At 54.0% G+C, this 23,593-nt stretch overlaps 9 protein-coding genes across 9 annotated transcripts; 4 read left to right on the top strand and 5 right to left on the bottom strand.

Moving 5' to 3' along the window:
* Nucleotides 1-3,108: 3,108 nt before the first annotated feature.
* Nucleotides 3,109-4,359, top strand: J4E93_000200 (uncharacterized protein; the record flags this gene model as incomplete). Its single annotated transcript, XM_049338163.1, has 1 exon — nucleotides 3,109-4,359. The coding sequence occupies one exon, from the start codon at nucleotides 3,109-3,111 to the stop codon at nucleotides 4,357-4,359; it is 1,251 nt and encodes a 416-aa protein (XP_049204048.1).
* Nucleotides 4,360-4,805: 446 nt separating this feature from the next.
* J4E93_000201 (uncharacterized protein) lies at nucleotides 4,806-5,081 on the bottom strand (the record flags this gene model as incomplete). Its single annotated transcript, XM_049338164.1, has 2 exons — nucleotides 4,806-4,909; nucleotides 4,958-5,081. The coding sequence occupies 2 exons, from the start codon at nucleotides 5,079-5,081 to the stop codon at nucleotides 4,806-4,808; spliced, it is 228 nt and encodes a 75-aa protein (XP_049204049.1).
* A 1,138-nt stretch (nucleotides 5,082-6,219) lies between these two features.
* J4E93_000202 (uncharacterized protein) lies at nucleotides 6,220-8,749 on the bottom strand (the record flags this gene model as incomplete). The annotated part of the gene is made up of 2 exons (XM_049338165.1): nucleotides 6,220-7,869; nucleotides 7,919-8,749. 2 exons carry the CDS (start codon nucleotides 8,747-8,749, stop codon nucleotides 6,220-6,222), a joined length of 2,481 nt encoding a protein of 826 aa, XP_049204050.1.
* A 294-nt stretch (nucleotides 8,750-9,043) lies between these two features.
* Nucleotides 9,044-11,313, bottom strand: J4E93_000203 (uncharacterized protein; the record flags this gene model as incomplete). The annotated part of the gene is made up of 2 exons (XM_049338166.1): nucleotides 9,044-10,970; nucleotides 11,027-11,313. 2 exons carry the CDS (start codon nucleotides 11,311-11,313, stop codon nucleotides 9,044-9,046), a joined length of 2,214 nt encoding a protein of 737 aa, XP_049204051.1.
* Nucleotides 11,314-11,739: 426 nt separating this feature from the next.
* Nucleotides 11,740-13,160, top strand: J4E93_000204 (uncharacterized protein; the record flags this gene model as incomplete). The annotated part of the gene is made up of 2 exons (XM_049338167.1): nucleotides 11,740-13,035; nucleotides 13,104-13,160. 2 exons carry the CDS (start codon nucleotides 11,740-11,742, stop codon nucleotides 13,158-13,160), a joined length of 1,353 nt encoding a protein of 450 aa, XP_049204052.1.
* A 2,473-nt stretch (nucleotides 13,161-15,633) lies between these two features.
* On the top strand, nucleotides 15,634-18,166 carry J4E93_000205 (uncharacterized protein; the record flags this gene model as incomplete). The annotated part of the gene is made up of 2 exons (XM_049338168.1): nucleotides 15,634-17,292; nucleotides 17,342-18,166. 2 exons carry the CDS (start codon nucleotides 15,634-15,636, stop codon nucleotides 18,164-18,166), a joined length of 2,484 nt encoding a protein of 827 aa, XP_049204053.1.
* A 610-nt stretch (nucleotides 18,167-18,776) lies between these two features.
* J4E93_000206 (uncharacterized protein) lies at nucleotides 18,777-21,129 on the bottom strand (the record flags this gene model as incomplete). The annotated part of the gene is made up of 3 exons (XM_049338169.1): nucleotides 18,777-20,530; nucleotides 20,586-20,906; nucleotides 20,961-21,129. The coding sequence occupies 3 exons, from the start codon at nucleotides 21,127-21,129 to the stop codon at nucleotides 18,777-18,779; spliced, it is 2,244 nt and encodes a 747-aa protein (XP_049204054.1).
* A 377-nt stretch (nucleotides 21,130-21,506) lies between these two features.
* Nucleotides 21,507-21,736, bottom strand: J4E93_000207 (uncharacterized protein; the record flags this gene model as incomplete). The annotated part of the gene is made up of 2 exons (XM_049338170.1): nucleotides 21,507-21,535; nucleotides 21,589-21,736. The coding sequence occupies 2 exons, from the start codon at nucleotides 21,734-21,736 to the stop codon at nucleotides 21,507-21,509; spliced, it is 177 nt and encodes a 58-aa protein (XP_049204055.1).
* A 511-nt stretch (nucleotides 21,737-22,247) lies between these two features.
* On the top strand, nucleotides 22,248-22,781 carry J4E93_000208 (uncharacterized protein; the record flags this gene model as incomplete). The annotated part of the gene is made up of 1 exon (XM_049338171.1): nucleotides 22,248-22,781. The coding sequence occupies one exon, from the start codon at nucleotides 22,248-22,250 to the stop codon at nucleotides 22,779-22,781; it is 534 nt and encodes a 177-aa protein (XP_049204056.1).
* Nucleotides 22,782-23,593: the final 812 nt, after the last annotated feature.

Below are 23,593 nucleotides of genomic sequence, written 5' to 3' on the forward strand. Positions count from 1 at the left end.
GTGAACGCAATGGATGGCTTCATCCTACACCTGTCTCCATCTCGGCCAGCGGAGCTTCAGCCCTAAAAAAAAAAAAGGAGACGTAGATACTCCTGTATAAAACTGCCTGATCCGCGCGCTGAACAGTATGCACATTCAAGTATCCCACATTCCGATCGCTGAGTACGCGAACTGCGTAGGATATACATTAGCGACATGTCAATCTATCACTGCACAGATGGACACAGCCTTCACTTAAGACAAGTGTGCAGAGTGGGGGATTGGCTTCAACCATGTGCAGCAAAGCGCAGTAATTCCAGATTTGAGATATGCAAGGTAACGACGCACGGGTGCATATCCGCTCTCTTCATCATTCTGCATCATACTCATAACGGCGTATACTGCAAAGAGTATATTAGTCAGGACAAAACAACTCAGTTGCCGGACTTTAGACGACCTATGCTGCACCCCAGAGAATAGGCTGTAGACTATGCCTCATTGCTTGGGACCGGAGGGTAAGACCATGAGATGGTGGGTGGGGAGGGTGAAAGCTGAGTGGTGGAAGTTCAGTGCTTGTGGATTTCATGGTCTGCCGAAGGAACTGAAACATATCACCTCAGCCAAGGTGCAATCAGTCATATGTTCCTTCGCGATTTTTTTCTCGTAAAGGTTTTGTGGCTCATTGGTGCTCTACGTTGGTATCAGGAAGGGTGGTGATCTCGGACACACGGGTACCTAGTGGGTTGGGTAGCATGCTTGGGACAGGCCTTCGGAATCTGGAACAGAGTGCTACAACAAAGCATGCACACGCGACCTGACAAGCTGCAACGCTAAGGATACAACGGTGCCTTTTGATTCGAATGATGTGCTGCCAACGGTTGTGCGTATTCCCCAGCAGCTAGGAGTACTGGATACCGACGGGAGCGATGTTCTGCTCTGCTTCTTTGACAGAAGTCTCTAAATCGAGGGGAAAGCGACGCCAGGGTCTTCGAGATGGTGAAACCGACACAGTCAATTTTACACATCTCGTGTGGTTTGCTTCTCACGCAAGAGTACAGCACATCTCTCGAGATGTTGAAGTACTGGGCAGAGCAGGTCCCTGAGTCTGTGGGCAGGATCACAGTGTTATGAATTTCGTGGGCGTCATAGCTGCGAGGCGCATCACAGTCAGTTGTAAAATTTGCTTCTTTGCTTCGACGGCTTTACGGTATGTCATTGGCTCACACCAAATTCCAGGGCATCCCACAAACGCCCCGGTAGACAAGTCGAGTATAAAAAGTGGGCTCTAGTAAAGAGGCATCCTGGGGGACCCGGGGAAGCGAGACAAGGAACATCTCGCCTGTCACTCACACTGGCGGCCCGCGATAGGTATCCGTGCAGATATCACTCTCCAATCAATAAGTTAGGTGGTGTTGGGGTGAAACACTCGGGCGGCTCGGGTTGGTGGAACTCGTTAGCTGTCCCACCAGGCGCTTCAAGGTAATTCTGTGTTTGTCAGCCTGGGCCATCGAATGGCTAGTCGAAAATGGCGCGAGAATCCGTAACGTCAGAAGAAGCCTGGCTGAGATTGACGGGGTAGGTAATCTGGGAGCTGGGATGCTGCAAACGGTTTTCTCGGGTCAAGGGTGTTTCTAGTGAAATGGAACCAGGATGCTGTCAAATATACCGTATGATGATACTACTCAGGCACGTCTTTTCTGTCACAGTTGACGACGACGTCCGGCTTGAGGCCACGGCGAGGAGAGCCGATGCCATGGTAGCGGCCAAGCAACGGCGTTCTCCTGAAAGTCCTCGTGGAACCTGCCAGAGTCTTGACATTATTCAGGAGACCCTCCTCGTATTACGCTGCGTCCAACAAAACTGAATTTGGAAGTCGTGCCTAGATGCCGCCTTCGATGCCCAGTGCCGATATTCCCGAGGCTGTATAACCAGTTCTGGTGCGTGCGGATGCTTGGAAGCGCGTCACCAAGCTCCCCTGCAGCCTGCTGTGGGTACACGATGACACTCGTCCAGTTGGAATGGGAAAAAGCTAGACGCAGGTATAACAATTGCGGAAGGCGGCAGGCGTCGCATGACGGCAGCCGCAGCCCGCTTCGACGGCATTTTGTGGCAAATTGTGTTGCGCAGTGCTGCATTTGTTGACAATCATGCATACAGCATCGGAGCCCGTAACGGAGAACAACCACAGTATGGGAGAGACGACCTTACAGTGAAAGCAAATATCGGCAAGGATGATCACGCGCACGTGGTTAAGATGAAGCGAGCGATCTTATCGATATGACTTTGATGTCGCGCCGCTGCATTCCCTGCACGTCAGCCCGAGAACCGAAGAATTCTGAAGATCTCAGATGGTGAAACAAGGGCCCTCGGGTTCTTTGCTAATCATCACAAGATGGAGTTTAAACAGCAGGCAGAATCTCGTATGTGATTCCCCGCCCTAACGACCTTGGCAGGAACAAGCGCCGTTGCTACGCTCGAAAAAGCAAGACGTGAAACCGAGTCCGAAGCTCGTCAGCCAGGAACAGACAAAACACCTTTGCGGTGCTGGACGGAGCTGCTCCGAAACCCCACAGACTCCCGCGCTTCGCTGTTTCGAAACAGTAAGGCCAACTTCGTATCCGCACGTACGCGAGCTGGCCTTACGCACATTGGCCGCGGCCTGGTCAGGAGATGCCACTGCTGAGCAAATTCGACTAGCATGCTGGTCCCGCAACGGCCTCGAGGCGCTTGAGAGTGACCGTGCTGAACGGGAACGTAGACGAGCCCGACGGTAGTCTTGGTCAGTCGTCAGCAGATGATATAAAGGATGAAAGCCGCCCGATGTGGAAGAGGCCATCACTCCCAGTGACACACAGTCCCTCCTGACAAGCTAGCCTTCGTCGTCATTCATTCTACACTTCACTCTTTTGCATTCGAAAACGCAGGGTCGTCTTCTTCTTATTCACTGGACTTAGTTGTTGCTAAATAGAACATACTTCTACACACTTCCTGTATTCACAGTGGAACATTGTCAACAGACCACCGTTGTGGAGCCACCAGCACTTGAAGTCTAGAAGTTCTTCATTTGATATCCCCCAAAAGTCACTCTTTACGTACACGGTCTTTACGAATCAACCAACAAACTCAACCATGTACACGAACATATTTTCTGTTCTCGCCCTGGCTGGCGCTGCTCAGGCCCATATGTCCATGTACTACCCAGCCCCTCTAGGAGGCGCTCCTTCCATCAACCCACAATCTACGGAGCTAGATCCACAATTCAACTACCCGCTTGGCTGCTGCGGCCCCGATGGTGGTGACAGCAAGCCCTCTCCTGGCCTTTGCCGTGGCCATCTCGACAAGTTCGACACCGAGGATGCTACTGTTACCTGGCAGCCTGGTCAAGACGCCTACTTCCAACTCACCGACTACGATTACGATCCCGAGGCACCTGGCGGCACCCACTATGGGGGCTCTTGCCAAGTTGGCTTCTCCACTGACAAGGGAAAGACATGGAAGATGGCCGCCTCATACCACGGCGCTTGCCCGCATGCCACCGAGGATGGATCACCCGAGGCCCAGACCTTCGACTTCAAAGTCCCCACCAACATGCCAGAAGGCGATGCCATCTTCATCTGGGTCTGGCTCAACCGTGAGCACGAAGCCTTCGAGAACTGTGCCAAGGTTCACATCGGTGCATCCGGCTCTGGCTCTGGCTCTGGCGATATCAGTGAGCCCAGTGAACCATTTCAGTCTGCAACTCAGCCCGAACAACCCGCATACTCCGAGACTGAGCCCGAAGAGACTCCCGAGCCAACCTACGCACAGCCTGAGGCACCTGCTGAGGATGAAGAGGACGAAGAGGATGGCGAGCGATACGAGCAGCCACCGGCCCCTACTCCTGTTGAGAACGGCCCACCGGCTGTTGTCGTTACCACTGTCGTAGCAACCACCATCTACGAGCAATATCAGGCTACAGAGACACCCACAGCCGAGCAGAGCGACAACTCTGATCGCGGTCACTGGTGGAACCGTCCTCACAAGGAGGTCAAGGCGAACACCCGCCGCTATGCAGTAGACGGTTCGAGCTGTGAGTGCCGCCGCGACGAGCTTACTCTCGCAGCCCGTTGCGCTTGCGATTCTGCCAACAAGGCCATTGAACGCAAGGCTCTGCGCATGCATCGCCGCACTTTCTACAAGCGTGTCGATGCTTGCGACTGGAACTCTGCTCCTGCCATGGAGGTCTCGTACTATACTCCCGATGCCAACTGCGCACCCGGTGCCAAGGACCGCATGCCGGAGAGCGACACTTTCGAGCTAGGCTGGGACGTCAACTGCGGCGTCGTTGATGGCCAGAGCGAGTATGAGATCAAGATGATGAGCTGCGACATGTACGGTTAGGTGTGCCGGTTTAGGTCCATATTTCCTCATACCTTATCTTTCACTTCTTCACTTTCGTTCATCATGTTTCTGAACGCTGGGATACGTTTTACTTCTTCTTGAAGCACATTGGGGATCACCCTATGCTTCCAAACTTTTACACACTAGATTCGGGATGGATTGGCGTTTTCGTCACACATGGGAGGCTTCACGACGTTCACGCACATAACTTATGACGGTTGGGCTGCGTCAGAGCCTGAAAGGACACATTGTAGAGCACTGGCAATACTGCAAACAATTGATCACTTTCGCAACTAAGCAGACTTCACATCGTATGAACACATGCACTATATTTATTACCATTTCTTCCCAGGCGACTACTCAAGGTTCTACAATCACCCTGTTGGGTGCAAACCAGGAGAAATATCATTGCTACAGTCATGCCAGATTGAGGGACAGACGAGCATCTAAGAAGACTGTCCACCCTTCCTGCCGGCCTCCTTAGCCTTCTCACTGCCAGGCTCGAAGCTCCCAGACGAGGCCTTGCCGCCCATAGAGGCAATGTCGTGTTCTATAGTCATGTCAATCCTAGTCATTTAACATACGAATTTACACTTACGCTTGTCAGCATCCATAGATGCAAAACCGCCGCTGTGGGAGTGCTCTCCACCTTTCTGTGCTGCAGCCTTGACCTCGTCCTTGGGACGGTTCGCAAAGTTTCCGGGGTTGTCGTTGCCAGACATTGCTTGGTTTACGGGACTTGGTTGATACGGGTATTTACGTATGAGAAGGTCGATAGTTGTCTCGAATTAGAAAGATGCTGCTGTGCTCACCAGTAACCGATCGACTGAGCACTTTATATGCCAAGGTCTCCAGGCCAGGATCGTGTATCTGTCGTCAGTGTTCCGTCACAACAATTCGCAGGTTACTATGATGAAATCGCATCTTTGTTCGAAGGCAGGTAAGAACCGTTTCCCGGCCTGGGCTACATCATACGTAGCCGAGACCTCATGACATCCAGCCACATGCAATTTACCCGCATCCACATAGTTGCGTACAACGCGTGCTTAGCGTCGACTATGTCATGATGGTAGTGAATGACATAAGAAAAAGCCTCTCGCGGTATTCAATGTCGTAGTGGAGAGGCTGACGACATGACGTGACCATTTCGTTAGTCGCTAGCACGGACGCGTCTCAAGTGCGATCGCGTTGATGATCGATTATCGAACCACGGTGGGCGCCTTGGATGGAGTGTAGACATGCAGATGAACGCAGGGAAGTATCGTCGATGAAGACGTAAGTGTCATGAGGTTAGGATGATGACCCTGAACGACTCGTGTGATTCGCGCTAGGCCATTCTCGAGATGTCACGTGACAGCGTGACAGCGCGACAGCGCGCAAAAGGTTAGATACGTCTGAGTAGGGCGATACTCCAAGGTGGAACAAGCCAATACACTTCCTCGATGGAATGCTGAGGTGGTTGGGAACTGAAGAGCGGATGAAACGCATGAGCATGGCTGGTGAGAGCGTACCTAGGTAGACTGATGAGAAGATTCGATTGCACACACCTGCGTGGTATAAACCTGCGTGGTATAACCACGAATTCGCGCTCTAAAGTATTTGAGATATACAACAAATACATTTCAACATGGATAGCCGGGAACAATAGACACGAAAGATCTTGACTGATGGATCCCAAACAACGCCAGCGTCCAAGTCATCATCGTAACCAAGTGACTCCAATATACACCGCCGGAAATACACCCTTTTGACCCCATATTTTCATTGGGATCTCCATATACCCAAGTCTGATCCCAACCTCGCGACCGGTACCTCGTATCCAAGATCCTTCATAGCACGTACAATAGGAGGCCAGGTATTCTATTCCTGTGTCTTTCCCCCACCCATGCGCTCGATGTTGGACAGTAACCTGCTCTTCCCACCACTTTGACTCCGGTTCAAACCGGGAGCACCTTGGAACTTAAGGCCACCTGGTGCACGAAGTCCAGATGGTTTAGCGATTCCACTGCCGGTACGCTCGTTCATGGCACCTAGACGGTCACCCATCGCACTGCCGGGACGTCCACCGCCTAGTGCGGATCCAGGGCGTGAGGCACCGGGGCCACCAGCCAGGAAACCCGTGTTGCGCATTGCTTGCTGAGGCGGCGCTTGTTGTTGGGGGGCAGCAGGTGGTGCGGAGCCCATTTGTGAGCGGCGAAGGTCTTCTTGTTGCATCTCTTCCATCTTTTCTCCGCACATGGAGAGCATCTGTTCGGCGGCCGCTACGAGCTCGCCTTTCTCGATGCGCTCAGCTTCAAGGTCTTCAACAAGGGTATCGTGGGATTTGCGAAGAGACTGAAGTTCCGACTGAAGACCGGCGAGTCTAGCCTTGAGGTTCTCGATTTCAGCTCTCTGCGCTTCTAGCATCGAAGCGTCTTCGGCGTTTCGTGTGGTCTTTGAGGGAGACACTCCTTGGCTCTCGTCCCTGGCGTCGTGCTGGCCTGGATTGATCCTACTGAAAGTGTTGTCACGCTTCTTCTCTGCGTCTTCCACTTGCCGTTCGAGACTAGCAATCTGCGCCCGAAGCTCTTTGCACTTTTCGTCGGCCTTCTTCTGGTAATTGTCCTTGAGGGCTTTGATCTTCTTCTCGTGTTTAGCCTTGTAGGCTGTGTGCAGGTCGCGTGCAATCTCATTGACCTTCTCTGCAATAGCAGATTGGCATTCGAGTTCTGAGTAAACCTTCTTGTTCTCATCGCCCTCATCGTTGTTGATAAAAGTCGTCATGTCGACGTTCTTGCTTTCAGCCTCGATGACCTTGGTTTCAAGCTCAGACGAGCGGCTCTCTGCATCATCAGCACGCTTCTCTGCATCGGCCAACCTCGCTAGGAGGTCTTCGCGCTCAGCATCGTTGCGTGCCATCTCAGCCTGGACGTCCTGCAGCAGTTTCTGAACCTCTTCGCCTTTTGATTTCCAGTCAACCATTTGTGTCTCCGCATATTCGCGAGCTGAGCGTTCATCACGGACGGTCTCTTGGGCTTCGCCAACTCGGCGTTCAGCATCGGCAATAGCTTTGGAAAGAGCGTCGATCTCAGCCTCTTTTCCAGACAAGCTGGCGGTGAGAGACGACACCTGAGACTGAAACTGGGACTTTACAGACTCAAGCTCTCGGATGGTGACAGTAGGTAGCGATCGTGGTGTAGGCGGCGGAGGCAGCTCAAAATCCAACAGATTCAACATTTGGCTTCTCTGGCTTGGTGTTGCAGGTACTTGCGACCCACCCTTGGCCGGCGATCGCTGGTCCCGGTAATAGGAGCGAAGATTTGGCTCTGTAATAGACTTGCTAGGCGAATTGCGCCCGCGTCCGGGTGACACACGACGGGATGAAGAGAAGGATTCAATCTGGGCGGTAAAGTCCAAGAGTAAGTTTGTGGTATCGTTATCGTTGTACGCGCGCCGTGGCGTGGGGCTGGGAGTGCGTTCGGAGCGGCGGACCGTCGAGGGTGTCATTTGAGGGCGAGCGCGAGGTGTAGCCTTTCAAATTATTAGTATGCTACGTGAGATCAACAGCACATGGACTTACATCTGGCATGCCGCTCTTTGTAGGGCTCTGTTTCAGGGATGCGAATTTTGTCATATCTATCCCCGGCATCTCCGAGAAGTTGCTGAAACAGGTATCATCGATGTCCAAGGATGTTGGCTCTGGCCCGTCTGGATTGAAGTCTGTGTTGTCCATGCTCAGATCGATCTCAAATTCGTGGCCCCGGGATGTTCGCTTTCTGGGTGTCTCGCGAGTTTTAAAGTTGCTATCCTCCATGAACTTCATCGCGGTAGTCAAGCCCTCGTTGCCGCGGAGCGGAGACTCTTGGTGAGAAGAGGCCGGTCGCTTTGACGGTGTGACCGAAGTTTGCCGCTGATGTGTATGGGTTGGTTTGCGCTGGACCGTTTCGGGCGAAGGTACGCGTGACGATTTCGAGGGCGATTGGCTTTTGTGGGAGTGGCTACTCATTGCGGACCCGCGTCGCTCGGTAGCAATCTCCTTGATGGGCGAAACGTTCTTCTGGGGAGTCTGTCGATCTGCACTGCCAGTTTTGAGTGCCGGGTCTTCAAAGTCGTCCATCAAATTCTTTGCTGGCAGTGTCTTCATTGGGCTTGTGCGCTCCTTCAAACCAAATTTCTTCTCGGGAGACACCCTGAAAGTGGATTGAGGCACGCTGTCCTCAAAGTCTATTAGGGGCTTCACCGGTGTGGCTGCTGCTCCAGGGGCAATGTTCTCCTGGTCTTGGACTCCGATGTGTTCGACGAAAGGCGACGAGGGCGGATCGTTGTACGCCATATCAATATCGTCGACGATGATGTTGTCAGAGTAAGTGTTGAGCTTCTCCGGTGACAGATTCGACATTGGTTCCGCCATGTTTGCGATTCGGGAAGTGCGGTGTCTGGTGTTCGATGCGGAGCGCGCAATTGTGTGTTGTGGTTGCTTGTTTACAGTCCGTGCGCACTGGTTGCCCCTTCCCCATCCGGTATCCCCCATTTTGGCCGAACCCCGACCACCATCTGCGGCGCAGTATGTATGTTGCAAGTACCGTCATCGCGAAACAACAGGACGTTACATTATGCTACTCAAATCCACACAGACAAATCTATTACCAAAGCTTTGTGTCTTGCATGTTTGTGCACATCATTGCAACCAAATATGTGATGTATTTCAGTAGTTAATTGCTCCTCGTAATGCACCCGCCAATCTTTGATACTCTTTCAACAGCTCGTCAACCTCCTTTAACTTCAACTCCTGGGCATCTTTGGCTTCCAGAAAGCGCTTCGCTGGTGGTGTGGTCTTCTTTAGTTGCTCCAAAGCTGCGATCGCTCTTGCACCCTTTTCATCTACTGGTGGCAACTCGTTCGTGGCTGTACGACTGAGTGGCTCTGGGGAAGGCGATGCTTTCGCTTGTTCCTGGCCCGGTGAGGGAAGAACAGGTGTGCTATTATTACTTACAGCGCGCGCAAAGCGAGGCAGTACATTCATGCTGGGAAAGCGGTTTAAGGGGTTGAAGTTGTTGCCCATATTGCGCAGAGAATCCACCGCGGAGGTGTTGCTCAGCGTTGGAGAATCTGCCTTGATCGGAGCTGGCGGCGGTGTCTTCTCCTCTACGCTCTGGCCTGGGGCGAATGCAACGCGCCGCCCACTGTTGCTACCGCCGGACTTGGTAGAATCGACGCTGCGATCTCTGATCTGCCTCCTACCAGCAAAGAGATCAGCCATTTTGGCATCGAGTCCTCTGCTAATTGGAGCCTCTGTTGGCTCATCACCCTGCACTGAACTTGCTGCACTGACACTCAAGCTGTCTTCATCGCGCTCTGCGCGAGTTGGGGAGCTCACAAGCTTCCTTGCATCTTCCAGTGTCTTGGGAAGCACTGGTTGTTCTTGCACAGGACCGTCGGGATTCTTCTCCTTTAGACCACCAAAGAAGAATTTGAAGCTGGTGTCCAACGTGTTGTTGATTCTCCCAAGTGCCTGGTCAGCAGAGTCAAGAATCGAATCTCGAACGGCATCAGAGGCAGCCTCGATCTTGTTGGTCTGTGTTTGAATAAGGTTACTCAAGCGACGCTGAGCTTTGGTGGTCGTTGGGCTGGAGGGCTCTTTGGGAATTGTCTTGGAGATGGGCGTGGCTGGGGTCTGGATGAGATCTGGCGCATCCGAAAGTCCAAGAGACATTGGGGTGATCTCGGATTTGGGAGTGGAAGGTCTGGAATCTGGTTTTGCGGGAGTGACTTCGTCGGCGCGCAATGAAGAAAGATCGACGGTTTCCAGGAATGAGATGGCTGCCTCGAGATTAACCAAGCAATATGCAGTCTCGCCATCCATGCGAGTTGAACCGCGGAAACGATGGATGAAGTTTAGATCGCTAATTACGTTCAAGTTGACGGGTGGCATAGTAATGAGGGCGTAAATGAGGGTTGGCAGGATTTCATCAGCAGACGAAGTCGAAGGGAATATCTTGGACAGAGCTTCGACAATAGACTTGTGTGCAGCAGTCAGATGTTGGACCTTACCCAGCGGGTACTTCTCCTCGTTCATCTTCAGGATGTCTTCGCGTGCTGCAGATAGGTACTCGCGAATCTCGGGCTCCTTCTCCTTGGCTTTCTGGCGCTCTTCCTCGGTCAGCTCCTCGCCAGTCATCAGGAGTTCCTTTAGACCAATACCGACGAGGGAGAGAGCAGCTGTGCGTGATCTGAGTTTATGATCCCTTTCCTCGTCATCAGTACTCCTGTGCCGCCATATCCTCTGGTAGACCTTCTCGCACACGGCGCGCTCGACGGCCTCTTCTAGTGCGAACCGCTTGAGCTCGAGCGACCTGCGCGCTTTCTTGCGGTCGGCCATCTCAGTGGCACTGAGCATTTGTTGTTCCCCTGACGGGTCGCTACCCTTTCTTATCGACGATGGCTTGCTCGACGAAGCCGACGCTTTCTTGGCATTCGCGACATAGTTGTCACTCGTTAGGCGAGCAGAGAGGGTGGCTATGTGTGTGCTTATTTTGGCGGACGCGCGTCCGTAGAAGTCTTGGAAGAGGTCGGCGAGAGCTTCGGCGGACAGAGGGGTGGGATGCACTTTGGCTGTGAGGGATTCGAGGAATCTAATAGTGTTACTATCAGAGGACGATGCACGCTATGGACAGCAGAAGGAAGGTACCTCTCGGTCAAGCTACGGATCTCGATAGGCAGCTCCTCAAAAGTGTCGGGCACTTTGGGCTCTTCGCTGTCTTGGTCCTCGTCCTCGTCTTCCTTGTTTGCAAACACGTCGCCGTCGGGATTCTCGTCTTCCTCGGGCACCATAGCAGCCTTGAGCGGATCGAGCATGTCTGACGCATTCGGTCCTTGCAGTGTATTCGCTCGACTGCGCGAGAGGGGGCTCTTGGGGGCAGAGTCGAGGCGCGTGAAGGAGCGTGAGGGATGCAGGTTTCTAGGCCGGTCGGCCATGGTGTTATTGTTGCAGAGGGTCTAATGGAAATCTAAAAGTGTCGTGTGCCTGCATTGGAAGGAGGCTGCTGTGAAACCGTGCGTGGGCGAAGCGCATGCGTTCACGTCATGCGGCAGCACGGCACTTCCGAGGGAACCGAACGCTGCGGGTGAGCACTGGAGAGATGGGTTGAACGAATTGTGCTCACTAGCGGGCGACGGAAGCGGGCGACTGAGCGGAGAGGCGCCGTCTTGGTGGTGATGGAGCTATGGGGGAGCTCCCCGCACGGCGCGCACGTGAAAAGGAGCTGGGCGGGCCTGGGGTCAAGTGAACCATCGATCGTCATCGATGTCCGACGGAGGCAGCCATCTCAGTTGGCGCCTGCTAACGCCTCCTCTGCGCAGGTTGCTCGTTGCAACTCCCTCTCTTACAGCCATACATCCACCATGCGACGCCCAAGACCCTGCCCATCCGCCTCGCGCGTGGCGGCTTCCTTCCTGCTGTCGTTCGTCGCCGCAAGCGTTGCGAGCGCGGCCGACATGCCCGTGATGCCGCCGCCGCCTCTCCCGCACAGCACTCCCCACGCCGACAAGGACTTTACGCTGCGCCACATCTTCCACCACGGCACCTACAAATACCCCGAGCTGCACCGGCGACTCGATGTTCCAGAGCACGCCGCAGTATGGACCGCCCACGACGACGACGCGGCCAGTCGCGAGCCCGTGCCGCGGTTGCGCGTCAAGTCCGAGGCCATGAGCATACAGCGCCTGGCCGATAGGAGCAAGGAAACCATCACCGGCATACTCGAATGGGGCCGCATCACTGGCAGAGGCGTGCAGCTGCCGGAGGAAGACTGGACTATCGACGAGATAGCAGGGCCCAACGTGACGGACCGCGAGACTGTCCTGAGCTTCGCACGCATGGCCTCGGACGCCTACATACTCGAACCCGGCACCGGCGAGTGGGAGCCTGTGGGCGGCGGCTTCAACTACACAGAAGACTTTGGCTGGGAATCCGACGGTCTGCGCGGGCACATCTTCGCCGACACCGAGAACTCGACCGTCGTCATAGGCTTGAAGGGCACGTCGCCTGCCATGTTCGATGGTTCCGAAACCACTACCAACGACAAGATCAACGACAACCTGTTCTTCAGCTGCTGCTGCGGCCAGGGTGGACAGTACCTGTGGCGACAGGTCTGTGACTGCCAAACGTCGGCCTACACCTGCAACTCTACCTGTCTAGTCACTGCGCTGCGAGAGAAGAACCGCTACTACTACGCTGCACAGGACCTCTACCACAATGTTACAGCGCTATACCCGGATGCCGAGATCTGGATGGCCGGCCATTCTCTCGGCGGTGCTGTTTCGTCCTTCCTTTCCCTTACATTTGGACATCCCGCCGTCACCTTCGAAGCTGTGCCCGAAGCCATGCCAGCGTCGCGCCTCGGGCTACCCGTGCCCCCTGGCCACCAAATCGGTTCACTACAGCAGCGCAAGTTCACCGGCGGTTTCCACTTTGGGCATACCGCAGACCCCATATATATGGGAGCGTGTAATCAGGCCACCAGCGCCTGCACCATTGGCGGATATGCTTTGCAGAGTGTCTGTCACACCGGGCAGAAGTGCGTATACGACACAGTCAAAGACTTCGGCTGGCGCATGGGCATCGGCACCCATAAGATAGTCGAAGTCATCCGAGACGTTATACTCAAGTACGATGCGCCTCCTAAATGTGAGGCTTACGTTGATTGCACTGACTGCTATATGTGGGAGTACTTTGAGAGCAACGGCACAGAGACTACCACTACCAGGAGCTCAAAGCCGACGGCCACATCAACATCAACCAGGTCCAGTCGCACAAGAACTGAAACTTGCAAAACGCCAGGTTGGTGGGGCTGTCTTGACGAAAGCACAACCAAATCACACAGCAAGACTACGATCACGACGACATCATCGACCTCGACGTGTAAAACGCCCGGTTGGTTTGGCTGTAAAGATGAGGACACGACATCTACAACCATGACGATTACTACCACGCCTGCTCCAGCACCTACTGTAACCACAACTTCGTCGACACCTACCTCTACCTCATCGTGCAAGTACCCGGGCTGGTTTGGCGGCTGCCTCGACGGTGACGAGCCGCCTGCAAAGACACATCACACACCCAAGCCAACACCCACAGCTACCCCGACCAGCACATCATGCACATCCGATGGCTTCTTTGGGCTCATATGCTATGACAAGTCGAAGAAACATGGGAAGACGACTTCAGAATCCCCTGTGACCGAGAGAATGGAAATGTAGAGACGTACGGTAGGAAGTGACCAGGCAATATTATCTTGACTTTATCGTGATTTTAGGTGTCAAGGGAGGCGTACAGGAAGGCATTATATCCAGGCGCATGGGCTTTTACTTAGATATTTACTTGCATCGCAAATCCGTCCAATATCATTCAAAACAAACAATGCATCACGATGTGCCTTCTATTTTTGGCGATTAGTGACGGTGATGCGGAGATAGCGGGAATGCATGTTTGGTAGGTTCTCTTCGGTAGCACTGCGGACCGCTCATTCTCGAAGCCTAGTGTATGCAGACAAGCTTTTGTTTGACACCTTGATCTAGAGAAGCCCCCTGTGAGGCATTGGTGGCTATTTGTGCCGAAATTTAAATATCGCTCAACGACTCTAGTCTTTGGCCGGACGGTGTTATTCAAACAAGTCGAACATGTCACGAGCGCGCGGCATGTCGTACCGAGTGGTCGCGTCATACGCGGTAGGCAGAAACACGCCATTTTGACCGTGACATCCACCCGGCCGCAGATGATGTATTCCTTGATCCTGTGCAGAGCTGCAATGTTTGTGGATTTCAGACACGTATCGAGCGAGTTGGGCAGTACTCGTAGTGTCCGAACCATGTGGCAGTACGAACTACGAGATCTGCAGCCCGAACAGCATGCGCAACCAGGATCTAGCCAGAGCACGATGCCTGCTTGGTCACCATTGGCGGCTGAAGTCGATGGCGCGACAAAGTGGCGGTCTGGGTTTGGTGGCAGAAGTTGTACATCAGTCGCTCTAGAAGATGTGAAGCAACCGAGTCGCCTCGCGCGTGCTATCTAGCATCCCCACCTACCCTTTCGGCAAAGAGCGACGGCGAGTTTCCTGGATGCAGACGTAGCCTTCTGCTCTGCACGGTTCTCGGGTGCTGATCGTCAATGTAAGGGTCCCCGAGCGTCTTGCGGTGGGGCCTGTCGAGAGGTTTCAGGATTGCATGCTGGCTACCGGCGCGCGCGGATGCCCACAACAGGTTTCTGCGAGGACTTGAGGCAGTATCTCGGTGTGTTGCCCTCGATCAGGTGCGCTGCAGAGCTGGCCATGGCGGACGTGATGGGAGAAGTCAGACAGTCGTTGCGGCGTCTTGCAGCCGTTGGCCTGGCCGGTGACGCTAGATTCGCAAATGTCGCAATAGACCAGGGGCCGGTCGACGATAGCCCATACAGCTGACAAGGCGGTTTTAGCATGCGATTGTCGGGCCCAGAGCAGGCCAGCTAGTCGTCGTAGCCGTGCCTTGGAAGTGGCTTTTTCGTCGATTCCTCTTAAGTTGCTCGATCGCCGATACAGCAGCTTCTGTCTCCTCGATCTTTCCGCTCTCCGCCCCGTCTCGTTCGCCTCTCCGCTGGGCCTGTCGTCCGTTTCCGCTCTCTTGTCAGCCCTACCGGCTAGAGTCACGGGACCGTTTTGTTTTCAGGCACCCCTTTGCTGGTTCTCCTAGACCCTGCAGCGGCGGCCTCTAGCCAGCTTTTCCTGCCCTGACGACATCACGCCTACGCACTGGTTTGCGCCGCCTCGCCCTACTGTCGACTCAGCCGCAGCGTGTGGCATCGCATCCATCTGACTGTGAATCAATTCGGCGCTTCTGGGCGACTTTGTGCGCGCATTCGGCTGCACTCTGGGCTGTGCCTGCACATCATCGCTCGTGCCCTCGCTGAAAGGGAGATTGCCTCACTGCACCTACGTCATTGCTCAGCACAGCGGCAATCCCCACCAAACCAAGCCCTAGACCCTTCACCCACCTGCACCGCACCAACCACTCCTGCATTTCAAGTCCCCCATATTCATGCACCTATCTCCTACAACAACCTAACCTGCCCCTCCCGCCCCCTCGACGCTTCACACTCCCGCCGCGTGTGAAGACATCCGCACCATGTCTACACCCGCCCTGTCGCCTAGGCCCAGAGGTTCATCGCACACATCTTCTCGCCCACGAGGCTCAGGATCGACGCCCATGACGAGGCCAAGTGCCTCACTGCACCCGACGTCTGCGCTACCCCCCCTCACGCCCCGCATGAATGGGGTAGCCAAAACCCCGAGCCATGTCGCTTCTCAGAAGACGAAAGAACCCTCGACCCCCTCACCTAACTACTTTGGTCTGGCCGTCAACAGCAATGCCGACCACTTCTCCTCTAGTGCGGCCCAGCACATTCGCGGCAATTGGAGCCCGCCCACCTCCAATGTGCGCTCGACAGCCGCTGCCTCTCCACGCATAATACCCGTGGAGCAGAATCCCGAATTCGAGCAATTTAGGAAACAGTCGGAGAACAACCGAGCGTTTGCCCTGGGCAGCTTCGACTTTGCCTCGCCCGGCCTGAAAGCATCCTCCAAGAGCCCCTTCTTCAACAACATCGAGTCGGCGCAGCCCTCGTACCCCCAGTCACACTCAATGCCACCACCCGACCACCCAGGCGACAAGAGCGATACAAGCGACGAGCAAGAGTTCGCACCCAAGCCACGCTCCCCGAAGCGCATGCTGTCGACTGAGTCCTCCATGTTCCCTGACCGACCACGACGCAACTCTCCTGCCAGCTTTGATGGACCTGGCCGTTCCGACGCCGTGGCTCAGTTCGCCGAACCTCGCATCCCAAGGCCATCGCTACCTTCGAAAAAGACACATCCTTCACACATCTCCATAACTACTCACCGCGCCGAGACACTACCCGCACATTTTGAGGAAGAAGGCACTACCAGCGGCCCCAGCATGGTCACTGCTCAGCACATCATCAACATCCTACAGTCTTCCATTGACGAGGTCCTTCTGCTTGATCTGCGCGTATCAACTCAGTACGCAAAGGCTCGCATAACAGGCGCCTTGAGCCTCTGCATTCCTACGACACTGCTCAAACGCGCATCCTTCAATGTCCAGAAGCTAGCCGAGACCTTCAAAGACGATGAACAAAGGGACAAGTTTGAGCGATGGAGGAGCAGCAAACACATCATAGTATATGACGCCAACTCGTCGCAAATGAAGGACGCAACAACTTGCATTAACACGCTCAAGAAGTTCACCAACGAGGGCTGGTCGGGCGGCACGTTTATTATCCGTGGTGGTTTCTCGGAATTCGCTGAGAGGTTCCCTTCTTGGATTACACACCAAAGCTCCGGAAGTCCAACATCGGGTACAGCTGCTCTCAATCTCAACTCCGACCTACCTGCTGTTGCGCCCGTCATTGGTGGATGTCCTATGCCCGCAACTCAGAACGCTGCGAACCCCTTCTTTGGCAACATTCGTCAGAACATGGATCTTATTGGTGGTGTTGGCCAAATGCCCGTGAAGCAGCCATCCGGCATGACGCAGTCGGTGGAAGACGACCTTCCCCAATGGCTTCAGACTGCTTCCGAAGAGCAAGACAAGGGCAAGACCGTCGCGGAGAGGTTCTTGCAGATCGAGAAACGCGAACAGAAGCGTATGCAGAAGGCCTTGTCCGGTGAGGTCGTCTACAATGCACCATCGTCATCAGGAGGTCCCGGGAAACACATTCAGATTGCAGGCATCGAAAAGGGTTCGAAGAATCGCTACAACAACATCTGGCCATACGAACACACGCGCGTCAAGCTCGAAAGAGTCGCTGAGGGAAGCTGCGATTATGTCAATGCCAACCACGTCCAAGCTGCCTATTCCAACAAGCGTTACATTGCAACGCAGGGACCTATACCAGCTACTTTCAAGGTAGGCTCCCTCCCAACCCTCACCATGTCATTCACTAACTCTTTGATAGGACTTCTGGAACGTTGTGTGGCAGCAGGATGTTCGCGTCATCGTTATGCTGACTGCCGAGCAAGAAGGTGGACAAGTCAAGGCTCACAATTACTGGTCGGATAAGCGATACGGACCTCTACACCTCAACCCGCTTGGCGAACGCAGGGCATCCTTGGAGCCATCGAAAATCTACCGTCACAGGGAACAATCGAGGCCAACGATGGGTCAGCGCCGGTCAACGAACCCACCGAAGCTCGCCAACTTTACCAAGGAAGCCACTACCGGCTCTCCCAGCCAAGAGCAGCCCTATGTCACCGTTCGCAAGTTCACTTTGTCCAACGATGATGAACCTTTCGCACGTATGCGTGAAATCACACAGCTGCAGTATTCCCATTGGCCTGACTTTGGCGCACCGGCTCATCCCACCCACCTGCTCGGTCTGATTGAGCAGACAGACGCCGTCGTCCGCTCTGTCAATGGTGGCTCTCCTTCGCAGCCTGATCCGCCTAACAGCCGTCCGATCATTGTCCACTGCTCTGCTGGATGTGGTCGTACAGGTACTTTCTGCACAGTCGACTCGGTTCTGGATATGCTCAAGCGGCAACGACAAGCTCGCAACGCCAGGCAGAACACGCCAATGGATGCCGACTCCAACGATAAGCTCGCGAAGAACGAGCGTGAAGACGACAGCTGGGTGAACAATGAGGACATCGATCTCATTGCAAAGACGGTGGAAGACTTTAGACTGCAGCGTCTGAGCATGGTACAGAGTCTGCGACAGTTTGTGCTATGCTACGAGAGCGTAATGGAATGGCTTGTGGAGCAACATCCCAAGTCTGCGTAGAACGCGGCGACTCAGGTGATATCTTCCTGCGACGGAAACACCTTTGTTCCCGCAATCATAATATGGAAATGAGAAACACGAATTTGTTAACGACCAGGGAATCGGGGCAATGGGCGGCGTATGCATCTTGATTGGTGTAAGACTGGGGCTCATTGGGAGGCGTTCTGCATGCATGCGGCATTGCTTGGCTTAGAGCATATACATGGGTATGCATTGGGATGGGTGTCCTCGTCATTTCGGCGCATAAGGGGATTTGGGATAGTGTTTTGTGACTTTGTTTAGATAACTTGAGAATTGCATCCTATTGCATTTTACCTTCCTATTGTACTTTGACTGTATAGCACCACTCAAGGATGGCGCACTGGGAAACGACGGAAACTCGTACTGGTGAAAGCCATGAAAGGAGATGGTGCTTCAGTAATCAAATGTCTGGAACAGTGACCCTGTATATGTGCCAGTGGTTTTTCTTCATCATGATATTATCGGACCCATATAACAACAACGTCCTGGGGCTAGTTATACTACACGATTCCCACTACCAGGACAGAAAGAGAACAAACAAACTCAGCAAATTGCACACATCGCCATGCCCGCACGCAAGACAGGCAACCTAATACGCAGCATTCCCCTGGTCATGCTCCTTGATGTACTCAGCACCCTTTTCCAAGAACTCCTGCCTAGTAATAAAGTGTTGCTTCGATTCCTTCCTACCCGCCCATTGCGCTGCTCCACGCCAAGCATCCAGAACGCAATCCCCTGCTTTCCTCACATTGATTGCTTGCTCAGCGGGTAATACAGCGCGCAGTTCAGAGCGCAGGCGTTCCTCGAAGCCTTGGAACATGGTGTTGCCGCCGGTAAGAAAAATGTCCTTCAAGACGTTGTCGCGATGAGGTGAATCTGCCAGACGTTCTGTAAGGATATTAGATGCGATTTCTACGATGCCGGCTTGGTCGAGACCCGCGATGGTGGGTTGGAAAACTACTTCGGGCACGCGGATACGTTCAACGTTGAGATGAATCTGGTTCGTTTCCTTTTGGCTTTCGGCATCGTAGGGATAAGGGCCGTGGAGGAAAGAGTGAAGGATGGATTTTGTCCAGTCGGTTTGTGCTTCGCGAGTCGATTCTTCGGTGAAGTTTGGGTCGTGTTGAAGAAGTTGGGATTCGATCTCCTTGAGGTTCTTGGACAGGTCTTCCTCTTCTTCATCGTCGGAGCCTTCGCCTGTGGCGATGGTGCGGTAGACGCCCCAGTCTGCATCGTCGGCACCGAACGTGTCATCGTCGCCGCCGCCTCTTCTCCGTTTCTTAGTGGGTGCATCTGACGCGAGATTGGCAATCGATTTCATGCGCATTTGATTGGCGAGCGACTTTCGGTTTCCAAGTTCAGCCTTGAGGCGCTCGCGGTCCTTCATCTTCTGAATAATGGCTTGACGGGCTATCCGGCGTTCTTCTATCCAGCCTTGAGGGTCTGTCTCTCGCCGTTGATCGTCGAGTCGTTGCTCTTCTGCTTGGCGCGCCTTCTCCTTCTCCTTTTCGATCTTGGCACGCTGGCGTGCATCGTAGTTGGACTTCATCAATCGCTGCTGTCGCTTTTGCTTAATGCCCTCCTCGTCGAGCTGGTCATCCGGAACTTCGAGCAGGGGGAATGTAGGTACTTCGACTTGTTCTTCTTCGACGTCGCCAAGGTCCTTGTTACGAGCCTTCTTGATAGCAGCTTCCAGTTCCTTGACCCGCTTGTTGAGCTGGTTCTCGTCGTCGAAGTCGTTCGACTCTAATACGCGTGCCTTTTCCTTCTTGGTCGTAATCTCCTCGAGTTGCGCCTGCAGTTGTATGCACCACTCCAACTCTTCTTCCTTCTTCTTCAGCTTTTCAAGCCGCATCTTAGCAGCCTGAGCCTGCAATCTTCTACCACTCTCCTTCCGCTTCTCTGCCGCGGCAGCCAGCTCTTCTTCTGTCTTTTGTACTACAATCTGCTCAGTGTAGGGGAACTGGATAGTGTGATCTCGGTCTTCGAGGCCCGTCCAGTCCAGATAGCTGCTGAGGTCGTTCTCATAGTCTTGTGATACGTAGCAGTGCTCACGGACGAGATCTTCGGCCTGGTTGTCACTGATCTTTCCGGGGAATGTAGGGTACTTCAGCCTCAATAGCTTCAGCAGGTATTGTGCGGACTGGAAGCGTCCCCAGTTCAGACGCGTAGTTTGGGATAGGAGCGGCTTGGAGTTTACCACGGGGATAACATGTGTAGAAGTGTATGAGGAGTCCATGACCAGACCGTTGCGACCGCCGTTGTAGGAGTAGGAGAAGAGCGAATCGATACCGTATGCGACGGATGGTGCGCCGTAGCACTCGAAGAGTATTTCAGACATGGCTAGAGGATGCACGTTAGCTATCAGCACGATTAGATGCAGTACAAATGCACGTACTCTTCCGTGAATAGCCCAAATTGGCAACAGGCTCGGTCATAACGATGGGCCTGTCGATGCGCCCAGACCGGCCGTCTACACCCATCTTGACGAAGCAGTAGTCGAGCACGCCCTCCATGACATCCCAGTTGTTCACAATGTTGCTGCCAGGCTCATAGACGGGCTTGGATTGTCCTCGCGCGGTGCCGTCGGCGTAGACATCTGACCCAACAAAGGTAAAGGTGCGGTTGAGCTTGCGGTCGCGATACCTAGCCATGTTGGGTAGTACTGACAATCGGGGTTTGGAATCGAAGGACCATCCAGCGCGGACTGCGGACGAGCCTGTGATGTGTTAGTCGCCATGGCAGCTTTGGCGCATGCGCAGTCTGTACATACCATTGTCGATGACTATGGCGGTTTCGCTGTTGCTGCGCGACCAGCCTTCCTTGTCGATGGGCCGGAAGCCCTCAAAAGGCGGTTCCGACACGCTCCAGAGCTTGGGTGGAGGCTTGGGTGGATTGCGCCCTGCAAGTTGCGGCGCCTCGTCGATGGCCGAGGGAGCCATGGTGGTGACGTGGGAGATGGAGATGGGGATGCGACAGGTCCAAGGTCAGCGCGTTATCTCATGTCGCGGGTCGGAGATGTGGCGTGTGTGCCTGGCTAGCGCGATTGGTGCTGAGGATGCGCGGCATGGCGACTGCGGTGTGGTGAGGCTCTTGCAATGCTCGGTGGTCCGAGCCCGTCTCCGTATGTTAGGTACGCTACTTCACCTGCCGACGGTCTCGATTGAGTCTTGCACATAATGCTAACATGATCATATCTCATTACTGCTATCTATTCGCCTGTTTGCAGTCCCCACGTCCAGTATTCGAATTTCTCACGAGACTTGGCCTTGCCTTGGGTATTATCCCCTTTACACCAAGTATATCTCATCTTGCATGCTTAAGCAGGATCCTTCAGACCGTTTGTTGCTATGGCTCGTTAGCGCTATTACAAAAGCATCCCAGCATGACTATGTACATACCTTCCAGGTGGAAAAGAACGTTAGATTGGTAGTTCTTGAACATCTGAGCCACAAGCTCCGTATCCATGTTTTGGATGTTGATCTCTTGCAGGTTCTTGTTCAGCATCATGATGGCCTCGTTCAGCTTCTCCTTTCCGGTAGTCAGCATTGTTATCGTTGTGCATCGACATGTTGGATTGACTCACGACATTCACAATGATGCGAGAGAGCAACTGGCTCTGTTGGTGTTCGTGGGGGCTTTCCTAGAAACGTGGTCAGATCCACGCGCCGCTTACAATAGATTCCTCATGCCGTCCTACCATTTTCGCGACTCGATAGCGTTGCACTTGATAGTACGCGTTGGAGCTGTTTGGTGGGGAGGATGAAAGCAGTTAGTGCAGAGGATGCACATGCAGGTCCCGACACGGAACCTTGGAGAGCTCCACCTCCGCAAGCTCCATCGCGATACACACCGAGACTCTTCTACGCCCCCATACGTTCTTGCCACAACACGTATCCGAGCATCGCGACCCCTAGACACATCTCATTGAGACCTTCTTCGCACATAATCAAAACTTGGACATCGGCAGGCGACCAACGCGACAAGACAGCCGACGAGCGACCTCGAACGCACCCCAGCCCACCGACTGCGACTTGCTGGCTTCTTGATACCTCACAATATGGCGCCTCTAACAGCGGCCTCTGACGACAAGACGCATCAAGCTCTCCTGGACAAACTTGACATTTACGCGGTACCCAAGCCTTTCCGCAACCCCAACTGGAAGCCTCCACAACGCCGCAACAAAAACCTCAAGCAGATCCTCGGCGAGGCATCGCGCAAAGAAGCCTCAGTAATGGCTACGCAGAACAACAGTGGTAACTCGACACCTGCTGTAGCGACTGAAGGCACCACGGGCCGCCAACCCAACATCGCCCAAGCAGCCCAGAGCCTAAGCACGCTGGTGCTGGAGAAGAACGGCAGAGCTGCTGCTGGGCCGGCGCCTACATATACCAACATCGAGTCAGCCCCGAGCTTTCACCCGAGCAGTCAAAAGAAGTACTGCGACATCACCGGTCTCCCTGCGCCATACACCGACCCCAAGACGCGTCTACGCTATCACAACAAGGAAGTCTTTGGAGGCATCCGGACCATGCCGCAGAATGTATCCGAGGGCTATCTCGCCGCCAGAGGTGCACACACAATCTTGAAGTGAGCATTGTCTCCGCGTTGGCGTAGCTATTGCTGCTCCAATGTCGACTCATCGGTATGCGTCTTGCACGGGTGGCGCATCGCTCAACTCATCAAATACACGGCTACTCGTCCATTCGTTGATATGCGCGAGACCAATTAAGCTAACAACATGCCTCTGAGCCGGGCGAGGAACACTGCTCAGATAGGGTATCATTCAAGGTTTATGTATGATCATCAAAGTCAAACTACTCTCCACCCACCACAGGCCTCTCGGCTTGCGGCTCAAGGAGGTGCTCCGGCTTAACCGTGATCCAGTATTCTTCTGCGCCCATAAGACAGGATACCAGGGCCTCGAGGGAGGATTCCTAGTTACAGCAGCTCGAAGCATGCTGTTGTCAGGGCGGGATCTACGTTGTAATCATAATTCGAGTGTCTTGTAACTACAAGCGAACAATAAATCAATTGCTCTTTCATGCTGAATACCAGAGGCTTGTCTAGCTGTTCTCGCATTAGATGGGCTCGAGAGTTGTAGAGATTGAGGAGCATGCCACCAGAATTTTATGCGATTACCCGCGGGAACTGCAGCGCTAGCAGGGGTGAGCTTCGGGCCGACGGTCGATTGAGCGCGCCGCGTCTTCACTCGCAAGGGGACACGAGACAGGAAGACGAACGGTAGCACCCTTATGCCAGGTATACGTCGAGACTAGGTACTACTCTACTTCTTCCTCTCTCTTACGCCGTCTTCTTTCACATCGCTACGCAATTTCGCACGCCGCGCACTGCACAAACAACAAAATACCAAGATGCCGACCATGTGGCTTTCAGACACCCAGA

Source organism: Alternaria ventricosa, assembly GCF_023758065.1.
Source record: "Alternaria ventricosa strain BMP 2768 chromosome Unknown scaffold_1, whole genome shotgun sequence".
NCBI classification, from domain to species: Eukaryota; Fungi; Ascomycota; class Dothideomycetes; order Pleosporales; family Pleosporaceae; genus Alternaria; species Alternaria ventricosa.